At 49.1% G+C, this 27,228-nt stretch overlaps 3 protein-coding genes and 1 pseudogene across 3 annotated transcripts in view; 2 read left to right on the top strand and 2 right to left on the bottom strand.

Annotated features, from left to right (window-relative positions):
* FLVCR2 (FLVCR choline and putative heme transporter 2) overlaps positions 1–10,654 on the top strand; it is a 64,672-nt gene extending 54,018 nt beyond the window's left edge. The window contains exons 6-10 of the mRNA XM_060096038.1: positions 4,198–4,308; positions 5,118–5,223; positions 5,374–5,485; positions 6,071–6,126; positions 10,586–10,654. Coding sequence (XP_059952021.1) covers positions 4,198–4,308; positions 5,118–5,223; positions 5,374–5,485; positions 6,071–6,126; positions 10,586–10,654 — 454 coding nt within the window. The remainder of the gene's footprint in view (positions 1–4,197; positions 4,309–5,117; positions 5,224–5,373; positions 5,486–6,070; positions 6,127–10,585) is intronic.
* On the bottom strand, positions 2,036–2,674 carry LOC132489055 (ras-related protein Rab-15-like; annotated as a pseudogene).
* Positions 10,655–12,511: 1,857 nt separating the features above from the next.
* On the bottom strand, positions 12,512–23,676 carry ERG28 (ergosterol biosynthesis 28 homolog). The gene is made up of 5 exons (XM_060095799.1): positions 23,336–23,676; positions 20,575–20,738; positions 17,960–18,050; positions 15,103–15,221; positions 12,512–14,979 (listed from the first exon to the last, which is right to left on the bottom strand). Exons 1-5 carry the CDS (start codon positions 23,473–23,475, stop codon positions 14,900–14,902), a joined length of 594 nt encoding a protein of 197 aa, XP_059951782.1. The 5' UTR covers positions 23,476–23,676; the 3' UTR covers positions 12,512–14,899.
* The window catches only part of TTLL5 (tubulin tyrosine ligase like 5), a 312,098-nt gene continuing 308,487 nt past the window's right edge, over positions 23,618–27,228 (top strand). The window contains exons 1-2 of the mRNA XM_060095798.1: positions 23,618–23,984; positions 25,252–25,420. Of these exons, the coding sequence (XP_059951781.1) occupies positions 25,347–25,420 (74 nt within the window). The 5' untranslated portion in view covers positions 23,618–23,984; positions 25,252–25,346. The remainder of the gene's footprint in view (positions 23,985–25,251; positions 25,421–27,228) is intronic.

Genomic DNA, 27,228 nt, shown 5'->3' with positions numbered 1-27,228 from the left:
TGGTATATCTTTCTGTCTGTAACATCTTTAATTTCTTTCATCAGTGTCTTATAGTTTTCTGCATACAGGTCTTTTGTCTCCTTAGGTAGGTTTATTCCTAGGTATTTTATTCCTTTTGGTGCAATGGTAAGTGGGAGTGTTTCCTTAATTTCTCTTTCAGATTTTTCATCATTAGTGTATAGGAATGCAAGAGACTTATGTGCATTAATTTTGTATCCTGCTACTTTACCAAATTCATTGATTAGCTGTAGTAGAACTACCATCAGACCCAGCAATCCCACTACTGGGCATATACCCTGAGCAAACCATAATTCAAAAAGAGTCATGTACCACTATGTTCATTGCAGCTCTATTTACAATAGCCAGGACATGGAAGCAACCTAAGTGTCCACTGACAGATGAATAAAGAAGATGTGGCACATATATACAATGGAATATTACTCAGCCATAAAAAGAAACGAAATTGAGTTGTTTGTAGTGAGGTGGATGGACCTAGAGTCTGTCATACAGAGTGAAGTAAGTCAGAAAGAAAAAAACAAATACTGTATGCTAACACATATATACGGAATCTAAAAAAAAAAAAAAAGATGGTCATGAAGAACCTAGGGACAGGATTGGATGGGAATAAAGATGCAGACCTACTAGAGAATGGACTTGAGGACACAGGGAAGGGGAAGGGTAAGCTGTGACAAAGTGAGAGAGTGGCATGGACATATATACACTACCAAATGTAAAATCGATAGCTAGTGGGAAGCAGCCGCATAGCACAGGGAGATAAGCTCGGTGCTTTGTGACAACCTAGAGGGGTGGGAGGGAGGGAGACGCAAGAGGGAAGTGATATGGGGATATATGTATATGTATAGCTGATTTACTTTGTTATAAAGCAGAAACTAACACACCATTGTAAAGCAATTATACTCCAATAAAGATGTTAAAAAAAAAAAAGAAAAAGAAAAAGAAATGGAAGATGAGGCCCAGGAATCCCTGCTGCTGCTGAATTCCCCTCTGGTTTGCAAACTGCTGTCCCGGCTCTTAACCTGATATATAGGAGCTGGCCCTTCATTTCCAAACACTCCCCTTCCTGGAGTGTGTGGTTGGCCCCAGGGCTCTCCTTGCCCCTGCAGTACCCTCAGGCCTTGGTCCACATCTTTAAATTCAGGAACCTGGGGGCAGGGAGAAATAGTGTACACACTGCAGGGCAGGTAGAGAATGGAGGTTACTTCTTATCCCTGCTACCCCTCATCATTTTTTTTCTTCTCTGAAGCTCAGTTCCCCCAAGAGGCAGGAGGGCAGGCAGCCAAGTGCAGTGGAAGCTGGGGATGGGGGGTAGGACAGCCCCAGGCGTGGGGACCACCAGTTTGGGCTTTCCTTCCTCTCCTCTTTCCCTGGTCACTGGGGAGGCAGGCCCATGGCACAAGAAGGGGTGGTGGGGAGGAGAGGACGGGAAGAATTTCCCACAAATTGGGGTGGAGCTTCTCCCAGAGCGGAGCAGGGGGCGTGCCCCTGAGCCTGAGTCCATTCCCTCGGCCCGGCAAAGAGGGAGGAATTGAAAGGTGCTGTACCAGCAGCCACACAGGACACGTGGGGGGCGGGGGAGGGCTTTGATAGGAACACAGCTGAGGGGAAGGGACAGAAAGAGAGGTGGGAAGAAGCGAGGAGAAGCGGAGAGGAGACCAGATGCACTGAGAGAGAAGGAACCTCCAGTGGCCTTGACTCCGGACTGGGCCATCGCCTGGGACCTCGGGGTAGTGAGGCGGTGCTCATAGCACATCAGGGGCTCGAGGCAGGCCTGTGGCTGGGGAAACAGGCTGGAGGGGGCCGTCCCAGGGGGAGGGTGGGGGGAGGGGGCGAGGCCGCTCGGACAGGACAGAGGAGCTGCTCCCCTGAGCCAGGCAGGGGGAGGAGCCCAGCCGAGATTCCACAGGGTCACCCGAAGGCAAAGAGAAGCAGGGCAAAGCCCAGGCTCCCTGTGTGCCCGCAGCCCTCCTGTGGGGAGAGGGGACTGTGTGGGGCGGGGGCGCTCCACGCAAGATGCTCAGCACCAGCAGGTTTTCGAAGAGTTCTCCTAGCCCTCAGGTTTGCCCTCATCCTCCTCCAGCTCCGCCAAGGCCAACTCATCATTGGCGGGTGTCCGCAGACCTTCCAGCTCCTTCCTGTGGGCCTGCAGCACCAGCTTGGTCAGGCGCATGAAGGACTCTTTCACGTTGAGGCTGGTGCAGGCCCTTGCTTCATAGAAGTCCATGCCATACTCTTGAGCCAGCTGCTGCCCTTGCTCTCTTCCCACCTGCCGTTTCTGCTCTTCATCAGCCTTATTCCCTGTAAGGGTCTTCTGGACACCTTCTGGTGCATTCTCATCCACATCACTGACCCCCTTCGTGATGTGCTGGTAAGAGCGCTCACTGCTAATGTCGCAGACTAAACATATTCCCTGGGCCCGTCGATAGTACTGCTTTGTGATGGTCTGCTATCTCTCCTGCCCTGCTGTGTCCCAAATCTGTATCCGCACTTTGATGCCATCTACCTCTATGGTCTTCATCTTAAAGTCGACATCGATGGTGGAGAGGTGCGAGGAGTGGAACTCTTTGTCGGTGAAGCCGCGCAGCAGGCAGGTCTTGCCTACACCAGAGCCCCTGAACAGCAGCAGCCGGAACAGCACATCGTACCGCTTCACCATGGCCGGGCCGGAGGGGCTGGGGGCTGTGGGCCGGCGGGCGGCGGGCTCATCCCTGCTCGGCCGGGGCCATCGCGGCGATCGCCCGCCCGAGAACTGCGCCAGCGGCGAGAAGGAAGCGGGGCCGGCTCACGCTGCCTCGCCGCCGCTCGCTCGGTGCCAGGAAGCGTGTCCCATATATTTTATATTGTTGTGCTTTTTGTTAATTTGTCTCCAGGTGTTTTTTAAATTTCTTCTTTGATTTCTTCGGTGACCTGATGGTTGTTTAGTAGATAACTGTTTAGCCTCCGCGTGTTTGTGTTTTTGGCAGTTTTTGTAGTTGATTTCTGATCTCATAGTTTTGTGATTAGAAAAGATCCTTGATATGATTGCAGTTTTCTTAAATTAGTCATACTTTTCTTGCATGGCTTTTATAAGGGTTGAATGAAATAATAAATGCATGTAAAGCACTTAGCAGAATCCCTGGCATCCAGTAAATGCAGTGTTAGTTTCACATAACCACAGTACACACCTGCTGGCAACCCCTCTGTGTTTCTGGCTTCAGCAGAGATGAGTGAAGGCTTTGAGCTTTCACAGTCTGAGTTCCCACGTTCGTGGCCAGAGCGCAGAAGGATGTGCAGAGTCCCTGCCCTCAGTCAGTAGGACAGAGAGGGATGCAGGTCCCAGTGCAGGAGTCAGGGCCACAGCAGAGTCCTGAGTGGGCAACATGGGGGGAGTGGTGTGGGGAGGGGCACAAGCAGGGTGAGCCAGAAACAGAAACCAGCACATTGCTGAGGGTCCTTCTGAGGGACCAACAAGGGGAAATGCAACTGGGCGTGGGCGGCTTTCTCACCTCAGCTTTGGAGTCAAGGACTTAGTTCAGGGCTGGAGAAGGTTCTCTCTTAGTTGCCACGGTCAGGAGCAGAGTAGTTCAGATTCAGCAGGAAAAACGGTGCTGGACGTGTGCTGGTGGCAACAGGAAGAATTCAAGGATGACAGAGACTCTCACAGCCAGGGCTCTGCCCAGCATTGTCCTGGGGTCTGAGGGCAAAGCAGACAAGCAGAACGGGCTTCTGGGGTCGTCTGCATGCCCCTGCCGCCTGACCACAGCTGTTGTGTGTCCCATTTGTTTTTTCAGTGCGGGAGGAGGAGAGGCAAGGGTTATGCCTTCTTGCTTGTGGGTAGGACGTGACAAGTCCAGGTGCAGCGCGATCTTGTTGAGAGGGTTTTGCAGGAGAACACATGTGCCTCAAGATGACGTCATACTGTCCTGGTCTTACCCTTTGTAGCTCTGACCACAGTGTGATCATTGGTCCGATGTCCAACAACCTCATGGACAGAAAATTCTATGAGAGCAAATAGCTCACAGAAGTGGGCTTGGCACGCAGTACGTGCCCAATAGATAGAAGGTGGGATGGAGGGAGAGAGAGAGGAAGGAAGGAGGGAGGGAAGGAAGGAAGGAATGGAAGGAAGGGAGGGAGAGAGGGAGGGAAAGATCCTGTTAAAGTCCGCAGTATATGACTCAGCTTCGTTGCCTCTGTTTGTAGGCAGACAACTTTGGTGGTCTATATCATGACTGTGGTGGGCATGGTGGTTTACACATTGACCTTGAACCTGGGACACCTGTGGATAGTGTTCATCACGGCTGGTGTAATGGGGTAAGTTTCACCTCTAACCTGCTTAACTGGAAAGCTCCACCCATGGTTCCTGAGCTGCCAACATCCTGGGAAGCAATAGGTATCCCTCTGCTGCCTTTTCACTGACCTCCTGAAATGTGGAAATGGTGGCCAGAGGTCATGTTCACTTGTAACACTTTGAAAGCCCACCTGGGACTTCCAGTCCCATCCGTGCTGTTGGGATGGACTGTGTCCTTCACAGATCTCTGGGAGGCTAGGAAATATATGGACTCTTTATTAGCTCTGCCTGGGACAACAGGAGCTCAGAGAAAGTACACAGGGCTGGGAATCAGAAGGAGTGGGTCCTGATCTCAGTTTTGCTGTTGACTATCTATTAGACCACAGGCACCTCCCTTAATCACTCTGAGACTCAGTTTCTTCATCTGTAATTTAAGATGAGTGGCCTGCCTTGTGGAGTTGTTGGAAAGAATGAGAGAGATAGTGGATGTGAAAGCAGCAGGAAGTGTGGTGCAGGTGTAAGAGATCAGAGCTGGAATTTTCTAGACTTGATGTATGAGAAAGTGTAGGAAAGGGTACCTCTTCCACAGGGGTCTCTACTCAGCTTCACCTCCCACTTATTTTCCTGTGGGCAGTGTGTGTGTGTGTGTGTGTGTGTGTGTGTGTGTGTGTGTGTAATGGCTGCGTAGGGGATGGCCTGATTTTCAAGGGCCTGGCATGTCTTGATGGGAAGAAAGAGACTAGGAAAAGGAGTTGTAGGGTAGGAAGTAGGCTCCCTTTCCTCCTTGTTCCGGAAGTTCTCCATCACCTTGTTTCTGTGATCTGGGCTTCAGCTTCTTTATGACTGGCTTCCTCCCGCTGGGATTTGAGTTTGCTGTGGAGCTGACATACCCAGAATCAGAAGGCATGTCGTCTGGCCTCCTCAACGTGTCTGCCCAGGTAGGCCTCTCATTTCGTGGTGGCCCCAGAGCCATGGCTCTTTGTTCCCTGCTGGGCTTGTCCGGTGCAGACACTACATTATGGCAGCTCAGCTCCCCCGTGGGCTGGTTGGCTGGCTGCTTGTTTCCAGGCTTCTCTGTGCCTTTGCAGGTATTCGGGATCATCTTCACCATCTCCCAGGGCAAGATTATCGACAACTATGGAACCATGCCTGGGAACATCTTCCTGTGTGTGTTCCTCACCCTTGGAGCAGTCCTCACTGGTTAGTCAGGGCCTCAGAACAACATGATGCTCTGACTGCTCATGGGTTTAGGCTGTTGGCAGTTTGGCACCCAGTGCCTTGATTGATCATACAGTTGGGCGTTCATGTGCAGTGGGGCAGACGAGAGGGCTTGTTAGGAAGTCTTTGGGGGAGGCATTAGCATATTTTGTTGGAATGAGCTTGGGTTTGGGCCCCAAAAGACCCTTGTTTGAATCCTAGACTGTGACACCGACCTCCATAGCTGTTTGACCTTGGGCAAGTGGACCCACTTCTGGGAGCCCCACTTTCCTAATCTGTAGAATGGGGATTGTTGTGAGGATTGGAGCCATGTGTGCAAACTCCCTGCAAATATGAGGGATCTATAAATGAAGGGCAGTGTCATCACTGGCTTCTGCCTGTCAGGGACAGCAGTGGTCCCCAGGCTTATCAAGGCTGACTGAACCTCCAGATCCCTGGAATATCTGAAGGAGGTGGGATACCTGTGGCCCTTAGGAGAGTGAGGGCTCCCTCTCGTGGATGAACGTGACCATTGCTCTGCTTGATAACTGCCTCTTTTGCCCTTCCTTCTGCAATCCTGGACCTCAGCATTCATTCGGGCAGATCTCCGGAGGCAGAAAGCAAACAAAGAAACTACTCAGAATGTGAGTATGTGGGGAGCTGCTGGGCTGAGATCCGGGGCCCGGCTTTGCTGAGGCTGCAGCAGCAGGGGTGGGGGTGCTCCCAGAGTGACGGGTGGCTGTGAGAGCAACTCGGCGTCACGCACGTGGAGACAAAGAGTTTCCTTGGGAGCTGCCTCAGCCCTGCTTTTCTGCTGCCCTGTCTGGGCTCTTCTCCTGCTTCCTTCCCTTCTCCTGGCCTCCCTGCTCTGGTCCCCGGAGCTCCTCACTGTGTCACAGTCTGATGAGCAGCACCCCCCACCCCGCCCACCCGGATCCTGAGACATGTCCTCAGGCCCTGGGTCCTCTCCTTTCAGCCTGGGGTTGGTGACTGAAGAGGAAAGGTAGCCACCTGGGGCCCCCCATTCTGACATGGTGGTGGTGGCCTCGAGACAGTGGCCCTCTTGGCATGTGACAGCCCCCCAGGCAGCGCCATGGGGATAGAGGGACCGGGGCCAATGGGTTGCCATCAGGGCTCTAAAAGGACAAATCAGGAAGCAGGAGTTGATGGTCATGGAAGGGGAGAGGACCAGGAGTTTGATCTAGAACAGAAAAGTTTTTCCCATAGCTCTAATTGGCTGGGGAGTATTTTAACCAAAGTGTTAAGTGTCAAATCTGAGCCAGGATGAAAGGAATTTCAGCTCTAAGAGCGTAGTAGGGTTTTCTTCAAAAACAGAACAGAACACCCAAAACTCATTACAGAGGTAATACATATTCTGTAAAAAAAATACAGAAAGGTGTACAAAATTTTAAAGTCATCTTGTAATAGCATCAGCTAGAGATGAGATGCTGTTTTTTTACATTTTCCTATGCATGTCTGTGTCCACATATGACATATACATATAGATATATGTATGGGGTTTTTTTGCCTTTTTTTTTTTTTTTTTTTTTTTTTTTTGCGGTATGCGGGCCTCTCACCGTTGTGGCCTCTCCCGTGTGGAGCACAGGCTCCAGACGCGCAGGCTCAGCGGCCATGGCTCACGGGCCTAGCCGCTCCGTGGCATGTGGGATCTTCCCGGACCGGGGCACGAACCCCTGTCCCCGGCATCGGCAGGCGGACTCTCAACCACTGCGCCACCAGGGAAGCCCCTGTATGTATTTTTTAAACAAAAGTGGAATCTTATTCTATGTGCCTCTTTACTTGTTGCGAGTGCTTTATCAGGTCATTAGTCTCTTACAACATACTTTTAATGACCGCACAGTGTTCTAATGACCGCACATGGATAAACATGATTTGTTTAACAGTTTTCCTGTTTGGGAACATTAAGGTTGTTTCTGATTGTTGTTATAAATGACACTGTGATTAATGTCCTGGAGCTGAATCTTTGGACACGTTCTTAAGCACAGCATTTCCCTGAGACATGGATCAGTGGTCATGCCCGTTTTTAAGCTTTGATGTGTATTGCCAGACTGTCCTCTAGAAAGGTATTGTCAGGGCTACCAGTGCTCACTCCTCTCGCAGTGTATGAGGCCAACACTGAGTATTTATCTTTTTTTTTTTGCGGTACGCGGGCTTCTCACTGTTGTGGCCTCTCCCGTCGCGGAGCACAGGCTCCGGACACGCAGGCTCAGCGGCCATGGCTCACGGGCCCAGCCACTCCGTGGCATGTGGGATCTTCCCAGCCGGGGCACGAACCCGTGTCCCCTGCATAGGCAGGCGGACTCTCAACCACTGCGCCACCAGGGAAGCCCAGTGTTTATCATTTTTAAAAATCTTTGCCAATTTTCTAAGGCAAAAATATTATCTGAAAGAGGTACATTTAGCGCTTTAAGAATACGTGTTGGCAGATGGATGCTAACCTTTAGTTCCTTACTGTTTGTCCTCTGATCTCACACTCTGGGGTTGTCAGGTAGCAGCAGGGAGCAGGTGGAGGGAGGCGGCTGGGACTGGACATTCAGTGGGGACACAGGGAAAGCCTGAGACAGGAGTGTTATTCTCAGGAGCCTGTGAGAACCGTAGCATCACCACCGTGGAGATGGGTTTGCTCCTGTGCCATGGATGAGGAAACATGGGATTCGGGACACTTTGGTGAATATATCCTGAGCCTGGGAAGAGGTGCCCGTGATAACAGGATAGGTTTCTCGTGAAAAGGTTTCAGTTTGGAATGTGACGCCTTGTGTCAAGTGATATGTGATTTTGCTATGTTTACTTTATAATCTGTATTTCCCTGGGCAGATAAAGGCAAACAGAAAAAAGTAAAGGTCACCTATAGTCCTAGCGCCCAGAGATACCCTAGTAACATTTCGTCATTTCCCAGTGTATTTTCTATGAATATGCTTGTGCACATTGGGTTTTCTACCCTGATTGTTTCCTTACTAGAGCTTGGCAACCTTTCTGCAAAATTGCACCCCCAAAACCCCACATCTACGTATACACATTTCCATTTCCTCTTGTTTGCTATTTAGGTTGTTCCCATATTTCACTATTTTGCAGCCAGATCCTTGTCCACTAGGACCAGGTTTGTTAATCCAGGATGGAGGTGTTGGCTCGTCCGAATGGACTGTGGGAAATAGCACCGAGTAGGACCAGGAGGCCAGTCCAGTGCTGGTGCTCAGCTTTCAGTGTCCTGGATACTCACTGTGTGTCTCCGCATCTCCCTTGCATCTGGGGGAGCCTGGTGGGATAGGGGGTCAGAGTCATGCTGGGCTAATGCCCAGGGAAGCCAGGGCTATCAGAGGGCATCCCTGCAACGGCTGTCATTTGACACCCCGAGGTGGTGGGTGTAAGTGGGACCTGCGAACTGTCACAGGGATTCACTCTCAGCTCCAGGTGAACGCAGGGCAGGTAGCGCATCTGGCCAGAGCCGCTCTTTCTTTTTTTTGCTTTAACATCTTTATTGGAGTATAATTGCTTTACAATGGTGTGCTAGTTTCTGCTTTATAACAAAGTGAATCAGCTATACAAATACATACATCCCCATATCTCCTCCCTCTTGTGTCTCCCTCCCACCCTCCCTATCCCACCCCTCCAGGTGGTCACAAAGCACCGAGCTGATCTCCCTGTGCTGTGCGGCTGCTTCCCACTAGCTATCGGTTTTACATTTGGTAGTGTATATATGTCCATGCCACTCTCTTACTTTGTCCCAGCTTACCCTTCCCCTCCCCGTGTTCTCAAGTCCATTCTCTACGTCTGTGTCTTTATTCCTGTCCTGCCCCTAGGTTTTTTTTTTTTTTAGGTTCCACATATATGTGTTAGCATATGGTATTTGTTTTTCTCTTTCAGAGCTGCTCTTTCTAATCAGTGAAGTGTGTCATTTTGGTAGAAAGAGCCAGAACTTCTGGCTGGGGGGTCATGACTGACCTTCATGGCAACAGTCTGCATTTGGGTTTCCATTCTTCTTCCAGTTAGTAGTTCTTGGCCACAGGGGCACTAAGCCCTGTTTGATTGTGATTTCAAGGTGATGGCTCTGGAAGAGGCGGGAGTGTGTGCATGAGTGTGTCAGAGAGAGGAGACAGCCTGAGTGGCTGAAGTCGGCTGCTGGCTGCCTGAGTGAGGGCTTCTCAGGGCTGAGGCTGAGCTGGTGCCAAAACGTTAGCAAGGTGGAGAACAGGAAGCTGGATCTACCGCTGTTATCTCTGCCACAGGCTGCCCTGAGAGTGTCCTTGGAGAGGGAGCGCCATTTGTCCAGCTGACGTGTCCTGGACGTGCTCCTCCAGCCTCGATGGTGGGGGCTGTGTGGGGCGGGGCCTGTGCACGAGGCCTTGTTGGGAACTGGATGAGCCCCTGATGGAAGAAGCAGTGTTCCTAAAATGGCAGACAAATGCCCAGGTTGGCCGCTGGCACCTAGGGGCCTCACAGAATAATCTCCATATATAAATCCCACCCAGCTAACAAGTGTGACCCAGAAGGTCTTCTAATCCTGTGCCATCCGCCCCCAAGAAAACTGAAGACAAACTGACCCAATCTCTTTTTCTATGCGGAAATTATATATACATTATTTTCAGCTGACACATGCCATTAAGCATCCTGCCTTTATAACAGTTCTCTGCTGCAGCTGTTCCACGCACCTGGTAACAGTATTCCTCATCCCGGGGCTGCCCCCGACAGGGGGTGGTCAGCAGTCCTGAGGGAGGTGCAGACCTGGCCCTTTGCACAGCCGCCTGGGGGCCCGTCAGGTGGGCTGAGGCTGTCAGAAGGGGGAGGAGGGTGAGCAGACCTCAGTGGCACTCGCAGTGAGGTGGCTCGTGGTGGCTGCAGTGTCACAGAAAGCTGCCTTTTTGTGTTTCCTTTGATCCTGTCGCGATGGTGTGTGTGTCTGGGGAGCACACTTGTGGCCGGGCCGGAGCTTCTGTTCCTGTTCTCTTTATTCGCTGTCAGGGGTGCTGAGTGCCTGGGACTCTGGTTTTTCCCGCGGATTACAGACTCACTGGCAGGCAGATGCTCCGGTCGGGATGGAGTCCCTGCCTCTTCACCCCAAGGGCTGCCCACTTGTTTGCCTTGTAGAAACCCCCGGAGAAGGAGGAGAGCAAAACCAGCAAAGCCTCCACCAGTGTATTGGAGGTGCGCCTCTGAGAGAGAAAGGTGGTGGGACTCAGGGAACACGGACCACGCCCACCTCTTCAGCCAGCACAGCTCTCCCTGCCAGCACTGCGGGCTTCACTGGAGCAGCTTTTGGAGGGAACCAGGGGGGGCATAGCTGTGGCTTGGACAGCAGTGCCTCCGCCTGGAACCCACCGCAGAGCTGGTGTCATCTGCCTGGGGGAGACTGCACTTTTCACCACGTGCCGATCGGCTCCCCGCCCCTCCCCCTCCCCCCACCCCTCCCCCACCCCTCCCCCACGTAGGTCTGGGAGCTGGTGGGTGGGGGCAGAGGGAATCCTGGAGTCAGTTCTGGCCGGCTGCCTTGCCTTCCCTCCACCCCACCTCGGGAGAGAGCCTGCAAATTATCAAGGAAAGAAAGCTTATTCCGGAAGTTAACTTTTCCTAGTGTCTTCAGACCCTTAGGAGCCCAATTCTAAGGAGCAGCAGCTGCTCCGGACGAGAGTCATTCTTGGGCCACCAGACTGACCGCTAACATTCTGTGGGAGAGACAACACTATCAGGACAAACCCCTCAGGACTCTGGGACCAGGTTCTCCCGGCTCATGTTGGCGTCTGTCTCCAAACCCTCTTTCCCAAGAGCTGATCAAACCAAACATCAGTAAACTTGACAAAAACTTTGCTGTGGCTGTGAAGGAGAAGCCGATTTCAGAGAGTTGACCTTCTCAGGAGGTGAGGGTGCTTACGAATTTGGGGACCCTGAACGATTTGGGAATGGAAAGGTTCTTTTCTACAGAAGATGTCCTGGCCTAGGGCCTTGTGTGTGTCACTGTCACCTCTGCTGCTGTCATCGGGACGCTGCCCACGTGTTCTCCAGAGGGAGGGCGAGCCCAGCCACCTAACTGCCTGTACCTTTTAGTGAAAACCAACCTGGATACCTTCCCCCCGCAACCTCCAAAACGCTTCTGAGATGAAAGGGGCAGACGGTGGCCACTGAACGGGACTCGGGTCTGCCGGGTTAGATAAGTGCATTCATTCCATCGCTGACGGGGACAGTACTTGCATCCCCACCTCTCCCCTCATCCCCTTCTTTAATAGCAATGATTTTTTCTCAGATGTTCTGAATTTAAAGATTCCCCTTCAACCAGCCCTAGCTGACCTCTCCTGCTTTGCCTGCTGTCTGGCTCTACTCATGGGCTTGGGTAGCATTTCCAAAAATAAGACGTTTTGGTCATTTCTCCTGTGCGTTGAGTTCCGTGATCATGACCCCTATGCTGCCCCCCCTCAGCATATTGGAGCAGCCTGTGTGGCAGCGGTGCTGGGCTGCTTGAGCCACTGCCCGAGGGGAGCCAGGTGTGTGTGTGTGTGTGTCTGTGTGTGTGTGTGTACAGATATTCTGTACATAATAAAAGAAGTTCACACTTCTGGTGGGAGGGCTGAGGTAAGGGTGGAGGAGAGGTGGAGAGTGAGGGCGCCTTACTTTTTGATAAGGAGGGTGTTTACTCTTCAGTCCCTTAAAATGTATCAACAAAATGTTTACTGAAAGCATTGATTTATTTAAAAAACATAATTAGTATCTTCTGCTTGTTCATGTCCGATGTTTTAAGGCAATAAAAGATTCTCCATGTGGTCTGCCTTGTCATTTACTGGGGCAGAGATGGCTTTGGTGGCGGGAGCGGTCTGGAGGGGTGGGGGCTCGGGGTAGAGGAGGTGCTGCTGTGGCCTCCGTACCCTGGAAGGTGGTCTTCTGCTGACACAGAGACTGCCATCCTAGTGGGTGATTTTCAAAAGATGAGGCTGCTGAGGTGACAGCTGGCCTTTGTGGGGGACTGCAACTCAACGTCTGACATGTGACTGGGACTGCTTTCCCTACAGCATCCAGACGAAGACAGTTCACCCGAGTGTGCCTGCTGCCCAGAGCGCGCACTGCGGTTCCTGGCTCTGCCCCAAAGGGTGGCTGGAATGTTTGTTCTATAATCAGAGCAGTCACTCACCAGGTCACGCTGGCCGGAATCCACTGTTGTCATTTGCAGTTCTTCTGAATCATCCCCCTTCCTGCCCCTCTTCCCTTTGCGATTGCGTTTACCTTATGTGTGGTACGTGAGTGGGCTGCAACGATCGGTTTTCTGGACATTTCTTCTTTAGAGAGTTGCACTGTGTCTGTGGCATTCTGGCTCCGTATCTGTTAGCAATTCTTAGGTGGAGAGACAACACTGTGATTCCACTTTAAACCACCTGGGAAGGGAGCCAAGCCTGGGCTGTTAGAGAAATCTTATACTCATAGTGTCTGCCAATACTCTGTATCATTTCTTTAGATCCTTCCCGATCTTGTCTTTATTTATCTGGAATCATGTTTCTGTGGTGCATGCCTAGAGGATCCACATCATCTGATGCTTTCATTCACTCCTTTCTTAGGTAGGGTCCCTGTGGACCTCCACTCAAATGTTAACTCTCTGTAAGATCATTCCTTTTCTTACTGCCTCCTACAATAGCTGGTAAGGGAAAGATGGTTCGTACCTCTGAGCTATTTTTCCAGGTGAGGACGTGAGGCCTGGAATTGTACCAACCACTTTTGGCACCATGATCATCATAAAGGAAGCCAGCCTGTGGATGAAGCCAATGTAGGAGGGCAGAGCCAAAAGAATCCCAGAGAAATAGAGCTCAGTCCTGATCAAGCCATTCCTGAAGCCGATAATCCTCCTTTCAGTTTTGTGAGCCAGTGTTATCTTTATTAGTTCAGCTAGGTTAGGGAAGATTTTCACCTAAAGAGCCTTAACTGACTGAGAATTCCCAACTAAAGTATCAACTTCAAGCTTCCTGTCAGGCCCTCACAAGCCCCCTGCCTCCCTTTCATCTGCTATCTTCCACTCCCTAACCTCACCATTCTGTAGTTACAGTGATCGTAGTCCTTCAACAAGACTAGATGCTGCTCCCTCTGTGCTAAATGCCCGCCTCACATCTTAAGACATATGATCCCTGCGATTCAAGTCTCAACTCCGATCCCAACTCCTCAGGGAGGCTTTTCCAGATGGTCTAAGTTGTGCACCTCCCTCCCCTTCCTGATCACAGTACCTTGTTTTCTAGAGTTCTTATCACTGTCTGGAGTTGTTCTTTCAGGTATGGGCTTGTTGATAGTCTGTCTCCTTGACTACAGGGACATTGCCTGGGTCGTTCATCTGTCTTTCCCAAGTGTCCGGCATGCAGTAAGTGTTCAATAAATGCTTGGTTGTGTTTGGATGGCAGCAGTCTGCTCCAGTGCCTTGTTCTTGGGCCCCAGTGTTCTTCTTTTCATGGTCATACAGCTGTTTCTTCTATGCTGCCTGGTTCTGCTTTCTCAAGAATCTGTTTCTTCCTTGGGAAGAAAACAAGAGAGGGTCCTGGCTGTTCAGCTGTGAACTCAGAATCTTTAAGGTGGGGATGGAGAGGAGGAAGATTTGACTTCACAAGAAATGAGCAAGAGACAAAAGGCAGCCAGGTTTGCCTGAGTCTTGAGTTGTCCTACTCATGGTATATTTGATCAGCAGAAAGCTGTGATTCTCCTCTGCTAGGCCTCAGATGAGGGGCAGGAGTGCTCTGGGCTTAGGAGAGGCCAAAGTACGAGGACTGATCAGAGCAGAAGGTTTTTCTATTTATTACAAATCTCATTACACAAATACAGCTGACCGGAAGGTCTAAAAACAGCCCAGACTCTTCCAACCCTGATCCACCTGTAGGCACAAGGGTAAGGAGCCATGCTCACTTGCAGGGGAGCCCTTCTTCTTAGAAGAGCTGCCTGTCCCCTGGATGGTTCAGAGTCCTGGGTCCAGCAGCAGAGAGGAGCCCAACGTGGGTTGACACCCCCTCGAAGCAGCCCTTGGTGGCAGCTGCTGTGGGTGCGGCAGCAGCTTTAAGTTTCACAGTTCACGTGTTCCCACCATACAAGTCAAATCGTCGGGTGAAGATAAAAGGAAAAAAGCAGAAGGCTGGAAAAGGGGTCCCGGAAGAGGCTGTGGGTGGGGGAAGGGCACACAGTGGGCTTCGGATGTGCTGGCGATTTCTTGATTTGGATGGAGGTACAGAGTATTCATTTTAAAATGATTCTTTAAATGGTACATACATTTAAATGGCACCGACTTGCCGTAGGCATATTTAAATATCTTAAAAAATTTTAAATTAAAGGAAAAAAAAGGAAGGGACTAGAAGTGGAAGATGGAGCAGAAAAGAAATTTAAGAGCAAAGAGGGTGAAGGAAGAGGCTAGCAAAGGTGGAGGATGAAGTCTCGGACGTGGTGATGTTGGCCTCAGTTCCTCTTCTTCTGTCTGGATCCTGGTTCTGCTTCTAGGTACCGGAGCCCCACTAGCATTCCCAGGATTGAGAAACCTTAATACAGAGACAAGATTAGTGGCTGACATAAGCATGGCATTTTCTTATACTGCTTGTATGAGGCTCGTCCCTAGGGCTGGGACAGCTCCTGCAGGAGTGCTAGGGTCATTGGATGCTTACTTGCCACCATGAGGGGTGCCAGGACGCCAATGGTGGGAGCTGCGGTCCCATATACAAACAATTCGGAGAGGAAGTGCCCCAGGGCGAGGAGGAAGGTCCAGAGCGTGATGTGGTAGAGCCTACAGGGGAGCAGACAGAAATGGGACTGAAGGTACAGCTTGTTCCGTGCAGAGGAAAAGCAGTGATCAGACTTGAAACACACAAGTCAAAACCCATGAAATGACTATGGCTAAAGAAAAAGGAGACTTGGTCCTGGGAAAGACCTGGCTGCTTGATCACATCAATTTATTCACATCTAGGGCAAAATTGAAGATTTCAACCGCTAAACTGAGAAGGCAACCAGAGGGCCTTTGCAAGTCTTAGCAAGGTGGTGAAGCCAGCAATAGCAAAGCAGAGTCTGGAGTATGGCAATCCCAGGTAGTGTAGACAATTTTGGATCAATCATGCTTATGTATTCTACTTACTCAAATTGGCTTGACTCTAGTCCAAGCCCACCTGGCAGATGTTTGGCCAGGGCCAGGGGATGGATGCCATAGAATGAAGGGCATGTATGGGGAAAGGGTAGCAAGGACCTTTCTGGGGCCTTTAGATGCTCTTGCAACGCGGGGTGGATATTTTGCATCTTAACCTAGCAAGATGGTCAGATGGAGGAAACAGTGACAACCTCATGGGAAGAGAACTTGTTCCTCAGCTTTGATAAGGAGGTGGAGAAGAGAGAGGTTATAGGATGACTGACCACTTAGATTGCTCGTACCGTTTTTTTTTTTTTTTTTTTTTTGCGGTATGCGGGCCTCTCACTGTTGTGGCCCCTCCCATTGCGGAGCACAGGCTCCGGACGCACAGGCTCAGCGGCCATGGCTCACGGGCCCAGCCGCTCCGCGGCATATGGGATCCTCCCAGACTGGGGCACGAACCCATATCCCCTGCATCGGCAGGCGGACTCTCAACCACTGCGCCACCAGGGAGGCCCTCGTACCGTTTTTTTAACTATGAAATTTTAAAAATTATGAAATACTTCAAATATACAAAAAAATACACATAATAGAATTTACCCCCATGCAACGAATACCCTGCTCCATCAAATCTGAATATTTTGACATTTTTGCTTCAGATACTTTTTTTCTAAGAAATAAAATATTCGGATTTCAGTTAAAGCCTCCTGTGTATCCTTTTCCCACCCTGAAACCATTCTTCTGCCTCCTTTTCCCCAGAAGGAATATCTTAAGTTTGATTTTTATCATTCCTGTGCATGTTTTTATACACTTAGTAAGTAAATATGTATGTATGGGAGTTGTCTTTTTTTTTAAGTGAAAGCAGGTTTATTTAGAGATATACATATTAAATAGGCAGAATTTCTGAGAACAGACTGTCTCAGAAGGTGAGAACAGCTGGGAGTTGATTTTGAGTTTCCAGTTAGGGAGGGAATAGAATCAGAGTGCATATCAGAAGGCCTTGGACCAAAGTCCCAGGCGTTCAAAAAACGTTGGAAACAGAAGTCAGCATTTGCAGCTGTCCTGTGTTGAGTGAAGGGGAAATGAAAGGGTAAAGAGGTAAAGGTAAGTCTCAGCTGTCTCTGCTCATCCCCAAAGCACAGCGAGCAAAAGACATACCCCTTATACTTGACAGCAATTCTTCATCATGGTAAAGGTCTTTAAAATGATTATTCAGCCCTTACTTCCCCCCAGTCACCCAGAGAGGCAGAACAGATATACCAGTTTCATTTCATACATGAAGGGACCGAGATGCAGAGAAGGTCTATAATGAACTTGCTGCTACAAAGCTAGTTACCAATAGAACTGAAACTAGAGCCTATTTTCTTGTTTTCATTCTCGGGCCCCAGGCTGTTTCCACTAAACTGCACTGCTTCCAAAAATACGTGTCAATCTAGAACAAGTAAACCAGTTTCAGGTTCAAAAATATGAAAAAATAAAGCTGGAGAGATCGCAGTGCTAATAGCCCTGATTCAAATCCCACTTGAGTCAGTCTTCCTCAGTTTAAATTAGTTGGGTCTCTTATACGTAGATCTACAGAATCAGCAATGAAAATCACTGCTTCCCAGGGCTACTAAGAGGAGACTTAATCAAGGCCATGTGGATGGAAGCATCTGGCATAATAAGAGGGGCTCAATTAATATCATTATCTCCTCTCTTGCCCAGATGCTGAGAGTCTCGGTAAGACAAAAATATTTTAGTATGAAGCTGGTGTTTTGGTGGCCTCACCTGGGGACCCGAGCAAACTTTCCTTGACTGGGGTGATGACTGCTGTTGGGAAGAAAGCTCGAGCCCCCTCCAGTGGCCGGCACGGGTTACAACATTATCTAGACCAGAGGCTGTGATTGCTTGCAACTGTTCCACGTTAGTCCATGTGAGTCCCCTGAAGAGGCAGAATACAGAGGAGTCCTGGGTTCTCTGTCACCCTCACCTCCTGACTCTGCATCAGCATACAACCATTTAACTTGTGGGCTCATTTTTGCATGGATCGTGATTTCTGTTCATTCCTGCTTCTCAAGGAGGAATGTAAGAATAAGGTATGTCATGGCCTCTCTAAAAAGAGCACACTACCTCTTTAGTAGAAGAAAGGCTGACTCTTTAGTAAAGTAGAGGGGTATGATGCAGGCTACTGGATCATAACATAACCACTTTGCTATGTGAGTTTCAAAGAATGTTCAAACTTTAAAGACCTTCAGGCCTATTATGTTTTTTAGGCCTGGGAGGAATGGAACCTATTAACCTTTTATTATCCACATCCCAGGCTAATGTATCAAAATTAACGGGTATCCAAGAGAGGACCACAATGTATATGCTTAGCACCTGATTTCCAACAGAAGGCAGCTAACGCTCTTCCCTTCCTTACGTACATCTTGTTGTGAATGTCGATAGCGCAGAGGCAGCGAATCACTGATGAGAGTAGCGTCCAGATTCCAAAGGTCCGAGCTTGGAGGCCATTCACTGTGCAGCAGAAAAAAGCAAGAGTGTTGAGAAGGGAGGGTCAGGGTTCCCTCCAAACTCTTCCTACTTCACTGAAGGGGGCAGGGAGCTAGGCCTGAACTCCCCTTGGCTGGGCACAGAGGAGGCTCTGGTGCTGCACATGGGAACTAGAAGGAATGGAAAGAATTCCAGAATGAGAAGTGGCTCAGCTCCTCTTCAAACGCCTACAGCTGGGTGGGCGAGTTCCAAGAGTAGGAGCCCAACAGACAGCCCACTTAGGCAGCAACTCCTGGTTGCAGTAGTTTACGGCTCTGCCCTGGAAGCCGCTCTGGTGTTGGCAAAGCCCGGTGAGTCTGGATCCGGACAGGTTTGGGGGAACGTGGTGAGAGTGGTTCTGTCAATACAAGATGCCTAGGAGGTCAGCAGACTTTCAAGGCTGATACAGGAGATAACTCAGAAATACTGGGCTCCATCTAGATGCCCACACTTGGTCTTTTTTTTTTTTTTTTTTGCGGTAGGCGGGCCTCTCACTGTTGTGGCCTCTCCCGCTGCGGAGCACAGGCTCCAGATGCGCAGGCCCAGCGGCCACGGCCCACGGGCCCAGCCGCTCCGCGGCATGCAGGATCCTCCCGGACCGGGGCACGAACCCGCGTCCCCTGCATCGGCAGGCGGACCCTCAACCACTGCGCCACGAGGGAAGCCCCACACTTGGTCTTTGAAAGACCCAAGTCCCTGGGTCTTCTGAATCGTATGTGAACGAAGCCCTAACCAGGCTGGTTTCCTGTTCATGTGGGAAGGGAACAAAGCACTGTTTCTTTGGCGTTTGCTGGGGCCACTCTGCTTTTGCTAGCTCCATTCTGGCACTGCTGTATTAAATATCTTGTCCTGAGTATGGATCACAGTCCATCATAACAGTGCTTCTTGACCCTGGACATTTATTAGAATCAACTGAAGAAATTTTATCAAACTACGAAGACCTGGGTACCAGCACAGTTAAATCATACACTCTGGAGGGGGGCCCAGGGCCCACCTGGTATTTTCTAAAACCTCCCTGGCCTTGGTGATATGAATGTACCGGCATTGATCTAAGGCATCCAGTAGTGGGGAGGGGGAATACCAAAACGGTGAAAGCAAAGATACTTTCTTTTCTGGTCTGCTGAGCAAGAGAAATTTTAAGAGATAACACTGACAACTGAAAGGTCTTTCAGGATTTTGCTTTAAGGATTTTTCAGCCTTTGGAAAACCAGACGGCGATGCCAAATTCACACCCTTGAAGGCCTATAGATGGTAGTAAGGTGAGAAACAATTCCATATACCAAACAAATATCTAACGGTTAGCCCTGGAGGGCAACATTCTTTATAAAGCATTTTGATAGCTCTTCTGATGAAAACGCAGGAAATTCCTCTAGTGAGTGAGATGTAAAAGTGGAATATCTCACCGACCCGAACTCAATTAGGCATCAGGTGAAATTCTACGGGATGCGCCGGGGTCCTGCTATGATCAGAAAAGTACCAGGACAACCCCCAGGTCATGAGGGAGGAGGCATTTTCTACCCCTGGGCTTCTCTGTGTCAACTTTAAATTCAAAGGGCTAGACCAGACAACCTTTAAACGCTGTGAATCTATACGGGGTTCCTGGACCATCTGAGGACTGCACTGGAGGGTGAAAAGTGGAACTGTCCTGCCCACTTTTCCAGGTTCTTTACACCCGTGGTATTTGAGCTTTGTTCAAAGTGAGCCTTAGCCTACTTAGTTTCATTTGATACTCAGATGTTACAGAAAAATGAGTTAGGTCAGAGCCTGAATCTGGGTTAGCTATAAATGTGACACAGAATTGTCAGCTACTATGAAAGGGTGCTGCAGCTCAAGCCTCCCCACACATCAGCGCAACAAAGCGCAAGCTGAAATGTGCAGACACTCTCAGCAGAGAGGCTCAGGACACTGGGAGAGGCTGCCATGCGCCCACGGAACTTCAATTTGGGAGACCAACTCAGAGGGATCTGGGATATCTTCTCAGGTCTATGTCACAGTTTGAAAAGAACTTGGATTAGTAATTCTCCATCTGCAACGCAGGGTATAAACCATGTGTGCTATGATCTGATTTCCGAAAGGGGGCTGAGCTAATGTGAAAAGCTTCTTTATGGTTTTCTGGTCGGGCACCACAGAATCACCAAGGAACTGTTTCCTCACTTGCCCTTGTAATGCTTTTTGTACAGACTAGCTGCCTACGGCAGTGTAAAATGAATGCAAAGGTCTTCAGAGAAGCTCGGGGGAGAAAAGGACCAAGTGCTATCCACCACGTCTCTTACTCTAGTGGCTGCCTAAGGCTAGATTAGGCAGCATCAGATTCACCTGGGAAGTTTTTAAAAAAGACTCCTGGGCCCCACCCAGCAGGTGAAAGGCTCAGTAAGTAGGTCTGGAGAGGAAAATGGCCACCTGTGCTTTGTTTGATTTTAGTTTTTCTAGGTTATTCTAATGTATAGCCAGATGTGGGAACCACAATTTAGGCCACTCCCACAAAGGATGCAGGTCTTTGCTTTCTTACCGAGGTCTGGCTTGCCAGTGTAGAGCTTTTCATAGAGAAAGGTGTGGTCTCGGAAGCTCTGTAGCGTGTTCCCCATGGCGATGATGGACACCATAACCAGCCAGCTTCGTAACACATTCAGGAACCGGCTCATGGCTCCCCTCAAATCGGAGAGGGCTTTTTGCCTTGGAAACAAAGGCAAAGGGCACGAGACAACAGATGGTTAGTGTACTTCAACCATAAGCTCACTCTCCTCTGTAGTCAACCTGTGTCCCACCCATGAGGGCTGTACTAAGCTTACTTGATCAATCATTTCATAAACTCCTCTCCAAGTACCTGAGGCTCATCCACTCCCAGTTACCCTTCACAGGGTTGGCACACTGCCTTTGAATATCTACCTTAAATCAAAGTGTGCTGACCTTTACACAGAGTGAAAAAGGCTAAATAATGCAGTGGGTGAAAATGACAAAACCAGTGGAAAAAACGGAGAGAAGAAAGGGAACAGGAGAAAGGGAGGTGTACAAATATCCCTATAAAGAAATAAAATGGACTTCGGTGTAAGGCTTACAGAAATTGATCTCAATATTTAGTCATACTGATAGTGGTGAGTCAACAGTATACTTTGCAATAAGTAGCACAGTGCTTATTTTTGTCTAAGGAATTTCTCCAAAAATATTAGCCTAAATCAGAACTCTCTTCTCTTGGCTGGAATCAGTCCCCTGGGATCTTTACTTCTAGCCTGGCGTTTCATGTCATTCCTTTGTAATGCAAGTGGTTCAAAGGTGATTATACATCTACTAACAGATACCTGCCTGGCTACTGGTGACAGATCCTTCCAAGCACAGAAAAGCCTTGTACATTTGAGTGGAATCTATGGTGTGAGGGCAATATTTACATCCTTAAGTTTTCTCTACTCTGGTTCTCAGGTACACCATCCTCCATGAACTAGGAGAACAATCTAAAAGTTAAAAATAAATTGTGGTGACTTGAGAACTAGTAAGAAAATTATATGGAGAAGGAAACAGCAATGTTAGTGTTGGGTTAGCTATTACAATAGCTAACAGTTATTGAGCACCTGTATATGCCATGCACTGTGCCAAGAACCTATCATATATTATCTCATTTAATCCTTAAGGTGGGTAGACACTTAATATTTCCATTTTACAGATGAGGGTTGGCACAGAGAGGTTAAGTGACTTGCTTGAGGTTACACAGCTAATAGATGGCAGAGCTGAGATACGAAGCATGCTCTGTTGGTCTATATGTTGCAAGACTGTCTCACTGTTTGAGAATATTTTGATGAAGTTTCCATTTTTGAGGAAGACAAGCATACCACAGCCACTTCTGTCTTCAACTTGTATAGAAAATACCATCAGGTCACGTACTTTTTGTTTAAAAAACAAAACCTTAGATCAACCCTTGCTGAGCACTCAGCTTGGTTTAAGTAAAAACCATGTAGATAAAAAAAATCTTGGGCCTCCCTGGTGGCGCAGTGGTTAAGAGTCCGCCTGCCGATGCAGGGGATACGGGTTCGTGCCCCGGTCTGGGAGGATCCCATATGCCGCGGAGCGGCTGGGCCCGTGAGCCATGGCCGCTGGGCCTGCGCATCCGGAGCCTGTGCTCCGCAACGGGAGAGGCCACAGCAGTGAGAGGCCCGCACACCGCAAAAAAAAGAAAAAAAAAAAAAAAAAAAAAAAAAAAAAAAAAAAATCTTATCATGGAATTGCTTCTTGCCATCTTCGTTATGTTTTCTTGGCCCACGGTTTTTCTGTTGTCAGGTTAATTTCTTGGGCCTTAAGTGGCGATAAATTATCAGGCTTCCTTTGTCACTTCGGCAGTAGATGTTTCGTTATGTTCCTACACTACCCAGATGAAACAGACATTAAAGTCAGCAATGGCTCAAGACAGTGTGAAGCACCAAAAAACAAGGAGTCCTAGAGGAGGAAGGGTCAATGAGGGTGAATCGCTCAGTGAAAATGGGTCACAAAAGTGGACTCTGTCCAAGTGCAGAGAGAATGGGGTTCTACTGGAATCACAAGCAGTTACAGCATGGGCCAAGATGTGCACACTCCCCTCCCCTGCCATCCTCCTTGTTTTCTCACCCTCCTTCAGCAGGAGACTCAGGCTCTCTCAGGGTCAGAAAAGCCGCATGGGTGGCCTCCCTCTTTGACAGAACTTATGCCCGTTTCACAGAAGCTCTCAGAAACCCCAGCAGATAGCTGATGAAGGCAGAGCCTGAGCACTCTTCCGAACTGCTCTGCCAATCCCTCAGCACAATTTCCCTACAGCTTTGGAGGGCCCCCTAGAGCATCCAACACCCATTCTCAAATTTTGCCCTGGCCCAGGCCAGCAAAGCTGTGGTGTTTAGTAGAGTTGGGAGTGAGAGGTTCCTTTCTAAATGGCCCTACCATTTAGCAGCTGTGTGACCGTGGGCAAGTAATTTACACTTTACAGCCTAGGTTTCCTTACCTGCAAAATGGAGATTAAAAATACCTATCTCAAGGGTTATTATAAGAATTACATGAGAAAGTAAAGGTTCCTCGCACCGTGCTAGGCTCAGAGTGGCCGCTCATTCGTTCATCCATTCACTAGTTCCGAACCTATCAAGCCTTCTTCATCTTCCCAGCTCCCTCTTCTCTTGGTCTCAGGAACCTCTTTTCCCCCACAAGGTGGCCTCCCTGGTATCTTCCTTCTATCCCACATCCATTTTTCCAGACTGTCCGGATCCTCTCAATCAGATGCCACACAGACACCTACCTCTTCTCCCCTCCATTCACCTTACCTAGCGATTGGACTCCCAAGAACAGCAGCAGCAGCAGCAAGAGCAAGAAGCTTCCCCAGCACAGCTCCAGTCCTGAATCCACCTGAACCACTTGCCCCGCCCCCACTCTCAGCCCGTCTCCAGGATTGGGTCGTTTCCATCAGCCCTCGCTCTGATTGGCTGTTCTGGTTCTGCTCGAGCAGGAGATGGGGCGTGAACCCCTTCACTGCCAATCAGCGGTTGCCGCTGCCCAAGCCACACCCCCGGTTCGCCGCTCTTGCAGTGACCCCTCGTGTTGAGCGTGGCGGAAGAACTCCAGGTTCGGAGCCAATCTTTTTGCGGAGGAGGTAAAAAGAGCGGAAAAAAGAAGTCAAGACTTCTGCGGAAAGCAGGGCCCTGCGCCTGCGCTGCGCGGCGGTGACGACAATTGTCCGCGCCCGAAGCCGAGCGGTGTTCGCGCCGGGTGGCGGGCGCCTGCGCAGTGGCTCCGAGCGGGCAGTTGCTTGTTGGTTGTTGTAGTAACGGGGGAAGCAGCGGTCGGCGGCCGCCTTGAGCCCGGCTGGGGAAGGAGGAGGGTGGTAGGCGCAGGGTGCTGTCCCCGCCTGCCCGCCTCGAGCCATGGGCAGATGAAACAGGTAAACGCCTGCGCCGCCGCACTCCTCTACCGGAGGTAGGTGCGCTCCCAAGTCTGGGCGGGCGCCGTCCGCTGCACTTCCCTCTCAGAGTCCGGGAGCAGCTGCTGGCTTCCGGGCGCGCTGGGCTGAATCTCTGCGGCGGAGTCTCCCGCGTCCTTACTGTAGGGAGCATCTGAGGAGCTACCTGGATTGGAGTGAGCCGCGGGTGGGACTGAGGGCCCGACCCCTTTAGGGCGAGGACGCTCCTTGGGCGAGTGCCCTTAATCTTCTTCCGATCGCCCTGTCTCTCCCTGCTCTGCTGGCAGCCTAGGACGGGTTGGCATCCCTTCCTCGCTTGGAGGTTTTGTTTGTTTTGTATTAATTTAAGGGACTTCCCAACGTTTGGGGAAATACTGAGAGGTCCCGTTGGGGATACTCGGAAGAACGCCTTTGAGATGGTTAGATATTGCCCATTTCGCTGAAAATGTGTAAGGATCGTTATCGGAATTGGCATTTTTTGCCCTATTTACGTTTTTATCACATATATTAATGCATTGAAAAATGAGGTTTGGAAAGATTGACATTAAATGGTTATCTTTGAGTAATGGGATTATGGTCATTAAAACATTTTCATTTTCTTTACCTGTAATTTCTATTCCATCCAAAAAGACACGCAATGAACATGTACCTTTTCTCTACTAAAAATATTTTAAGTTAGAAATATGCTAATTTTAATGTCTTTGATATTTGGATCATAGTTTGTGATTTTTAGTAAGGGCGAATAATTTTTGAGAGTGTGGAAGGACAGTTTTTTTTTTCCCAGCTATTTATGACCTTGATTCAGCAGCATATATTCATTTTTTGTTTAGTGGTTGAATTTGTTTTAGCGGAAACATGAGAGTATTTTACCTGTGCTTGGCATAGAATCTAAAGAAATGTTTGCAAGGATCTTAATACTTGCGTTTTTATTTTTAACTCACGTCAGGGTTTTCTAGCAAGGAATCTATGTTTTAGGCAATCAGCCACCTACCTCAGGCTTTCTTAAGTAAGTGTATCCTTTTGTTGCACGTTAGATTTAGTATGTAAAAGAAAAGTGAGAAACTGAAACTTCACAGCAGCTCTTCAAATACAGAGGACAGACAGTATGTTTGAAAAAAAAATCTTGATTTTTGTGGCATATGTGAGGCACTGTGAAAGAAGGTAAGCCTCTAGAGGTTTGACGCTATTTAGGTAAATATTCATTTTCATTACTTGGAAGGTCATCAGCAGTAATGAACAAAAAGACAACTGCATTGTGTTTCGGGTCATTTGGCTTTCTTGCAGGAATCTGTGCCACCCAAATTGTTTGATCCAGTGAATCTGCAAGGAAAGGTCTCTGAGGCCCCCATCTGCTGACTGCATGACAAACTCTAAAGGAAATGCCAGTCGTGATGGCCCGGGACCTGGAGGAAACAGCATCATCCTCAGAGGATGAGGAGGCGGTAAGCCAAGAGTAAGTAATAGCAAGCCTGCTTTTGACCCTTTGCGTTCAGGATGGAAAACAGTTCTCTTTTACTCAAATCCTCTTTTACCCAGTATCCTTCCTTTGGTGTTGTCTGACTCTGGTTTTAGTTTTCATACATGGTCTAATTCAAGATCTTATTACTGGGTGACCATCAGCTATCTGAAATGAGATAAGGCTCTGTTTCTGGGTTCATGAGTGAACATCGGCTCTAGACGTTGCAGGTAGTAGCTCTTAGGCAGCTCTTTTTTTTTTTTTTTTTTTTGCGGTATGCGGGCCTCTCACTGTTGTGGCCTCCCCCGTTGCGGAGCACAGGCTCCGGACGCGCAGGCTCCGGACGCGCAGGCTCCGGACGCGCAGGCTCAGCGGCCATGGCCCACGGGCCCAGCCGCTCCGCGGCATATGGGATCCTCCCAGACCGGGGCACGAACCCGTATCCCCTGCATCGGCAGGCGGACTCTCAACCACTTGCGCCACCAGGGAGGCCCTCTTAGGCAGCTCTTGATCAGAGCTCCTAACATAGGAGATTTTGAAATTTTTAGATATTGAAGAAAAGTAGGTCTCTCAATTCTGTGACATTGGGTATTTTCTCAAAAGCCTTTAAAGGATGATAGAATGATGATAATAAGAAGTTATTTGAGGGCTTCCTGGTGGTGTAGTGGTTAAGAATCCACCTGCCAAGGCAGGGGACATGGGTTCGAGCCCAGGTCCGGGAAGATCCCACATGCTGTGGAGTGGCTAAGCCCATGCACCACAACTATTGAGCCTGCGCTCTAGAGCCCGCGAGCCACAACTACTGAGCCCACGTGCTGCAACTACTGAAGCCCACGCGCCTAGAGCCCGTGCTCCACAAGAGAAGCCACTGCTTAAGAAGCCCATGCACTGCAACAAAGAGTAGCCCCCGCTCGCCGCGAAAGCCTGCACGCAGCAACAAACACCCAACACAGGCAAAAATAAATAAATTAATTAATTAAAAAAAAAGAAGAAGTTATTTGAGTAAGTGTGGAGCAGGACATTAGAATTCTATAGCCTGTGCTGAGTCTATTGAGACACATGGCTTTCCTGAGTTCTTTTAGATAAGAGTCAAGTTTCTTCATTGCTGGATTCTCATAATAATATAAATGAATGATAGTGATAAGTGTAGCTGCTATAGGTGATGGTAAGAGCTTTGACTGCTGTATCTCATTTAATCTAAAGATGTTATTCCCACTTTATTAAGTTCAGCCCCACAAATAACAAAGAACTTCCTCAGGGATGCATAGAGAGTGATAAATTGAGATTCAGACCTAGCTTTCCTGGATTTTGAAGCACTTAGATGTTTTGCCTCCTTTAACATTAATTATTACTTGACACAGAGAATAAAGAGAGAATCTGGCTTAAAGGTAACATTAGTTTTTAAGATTCTCTGTAAGTCCACTAGGATTCATGTGCTATGTAACCTGAAAAGTGGGGATGATATCTCCCAGGCTGTTTTTGTTCTTTCTTTTTTTAAAAAATTTATTTATTTAATTTATTTATTTTTGACTGTGTTGGGTCTTCATTGTTGCACGTGGGCTTTCTCTATTGCTGCGAGCTGGGGGTTACCCTTCGTTGCAGTGCGTGGCTTCTTACTGTAGTGGCTTCTCTTGTTGTGGAGCATGGGCTCTAGGCGCACAGGCTTCAAGTATTTGCAGCACACAGGCTCAGTAGTTGTGGCTTGCGGGCTCTAGAGCACAACCTCAGTAGTTGTGGTGCACGGGCTTAGTTGCTCCGCGACATGTGGGATCTTCCTGGACCAGGGATCGAGCCCATGTCCCCCA

Source organism: Mesoplodon densirostris, chromosome 4 (genome assembly GCF_025265405.1).
Source record: "Mesoplodon densirostris isolate mMesDen1 chromosome 4, mMesDen1 primary haplotype, whole genome shotgun sequence".
Classification (NCBI taxonomy): Eukaryota; Metazoa; Chordata; class Mammalia; order Artiodactyla; family Ziphiidae; genus Mesoplodon; species Mesoplodon densirostris.
This window is presented reverse-complemented; position numbering and strand designations above follow the sequence as displayed.

Bases quoted from the DNA above. Each gene is read 5' to 3' on its own strand.
- ERG28 (XM_060095799.1), bottom strand. From the start codon at position 23,475: ATGGAAACGACCCAATCCTGGAGACGGGCTGAGAGTGGGGGCGGGGCA. The intron at 15,222-17,959 runs GTACGTAAGGAA...GCTCCCCTGTAG, and splicing joins ATCGACATTCACAACAAGAT to GCTCTACCACATCACGCTCT. The intron at 14,980-15,102 runs GTAAGCATCCAA...CTCTGTATTAAG, and splicing joins GGCACCCCTCATGGTGGCAA to GTTTCTCAATCCTGGGAATG.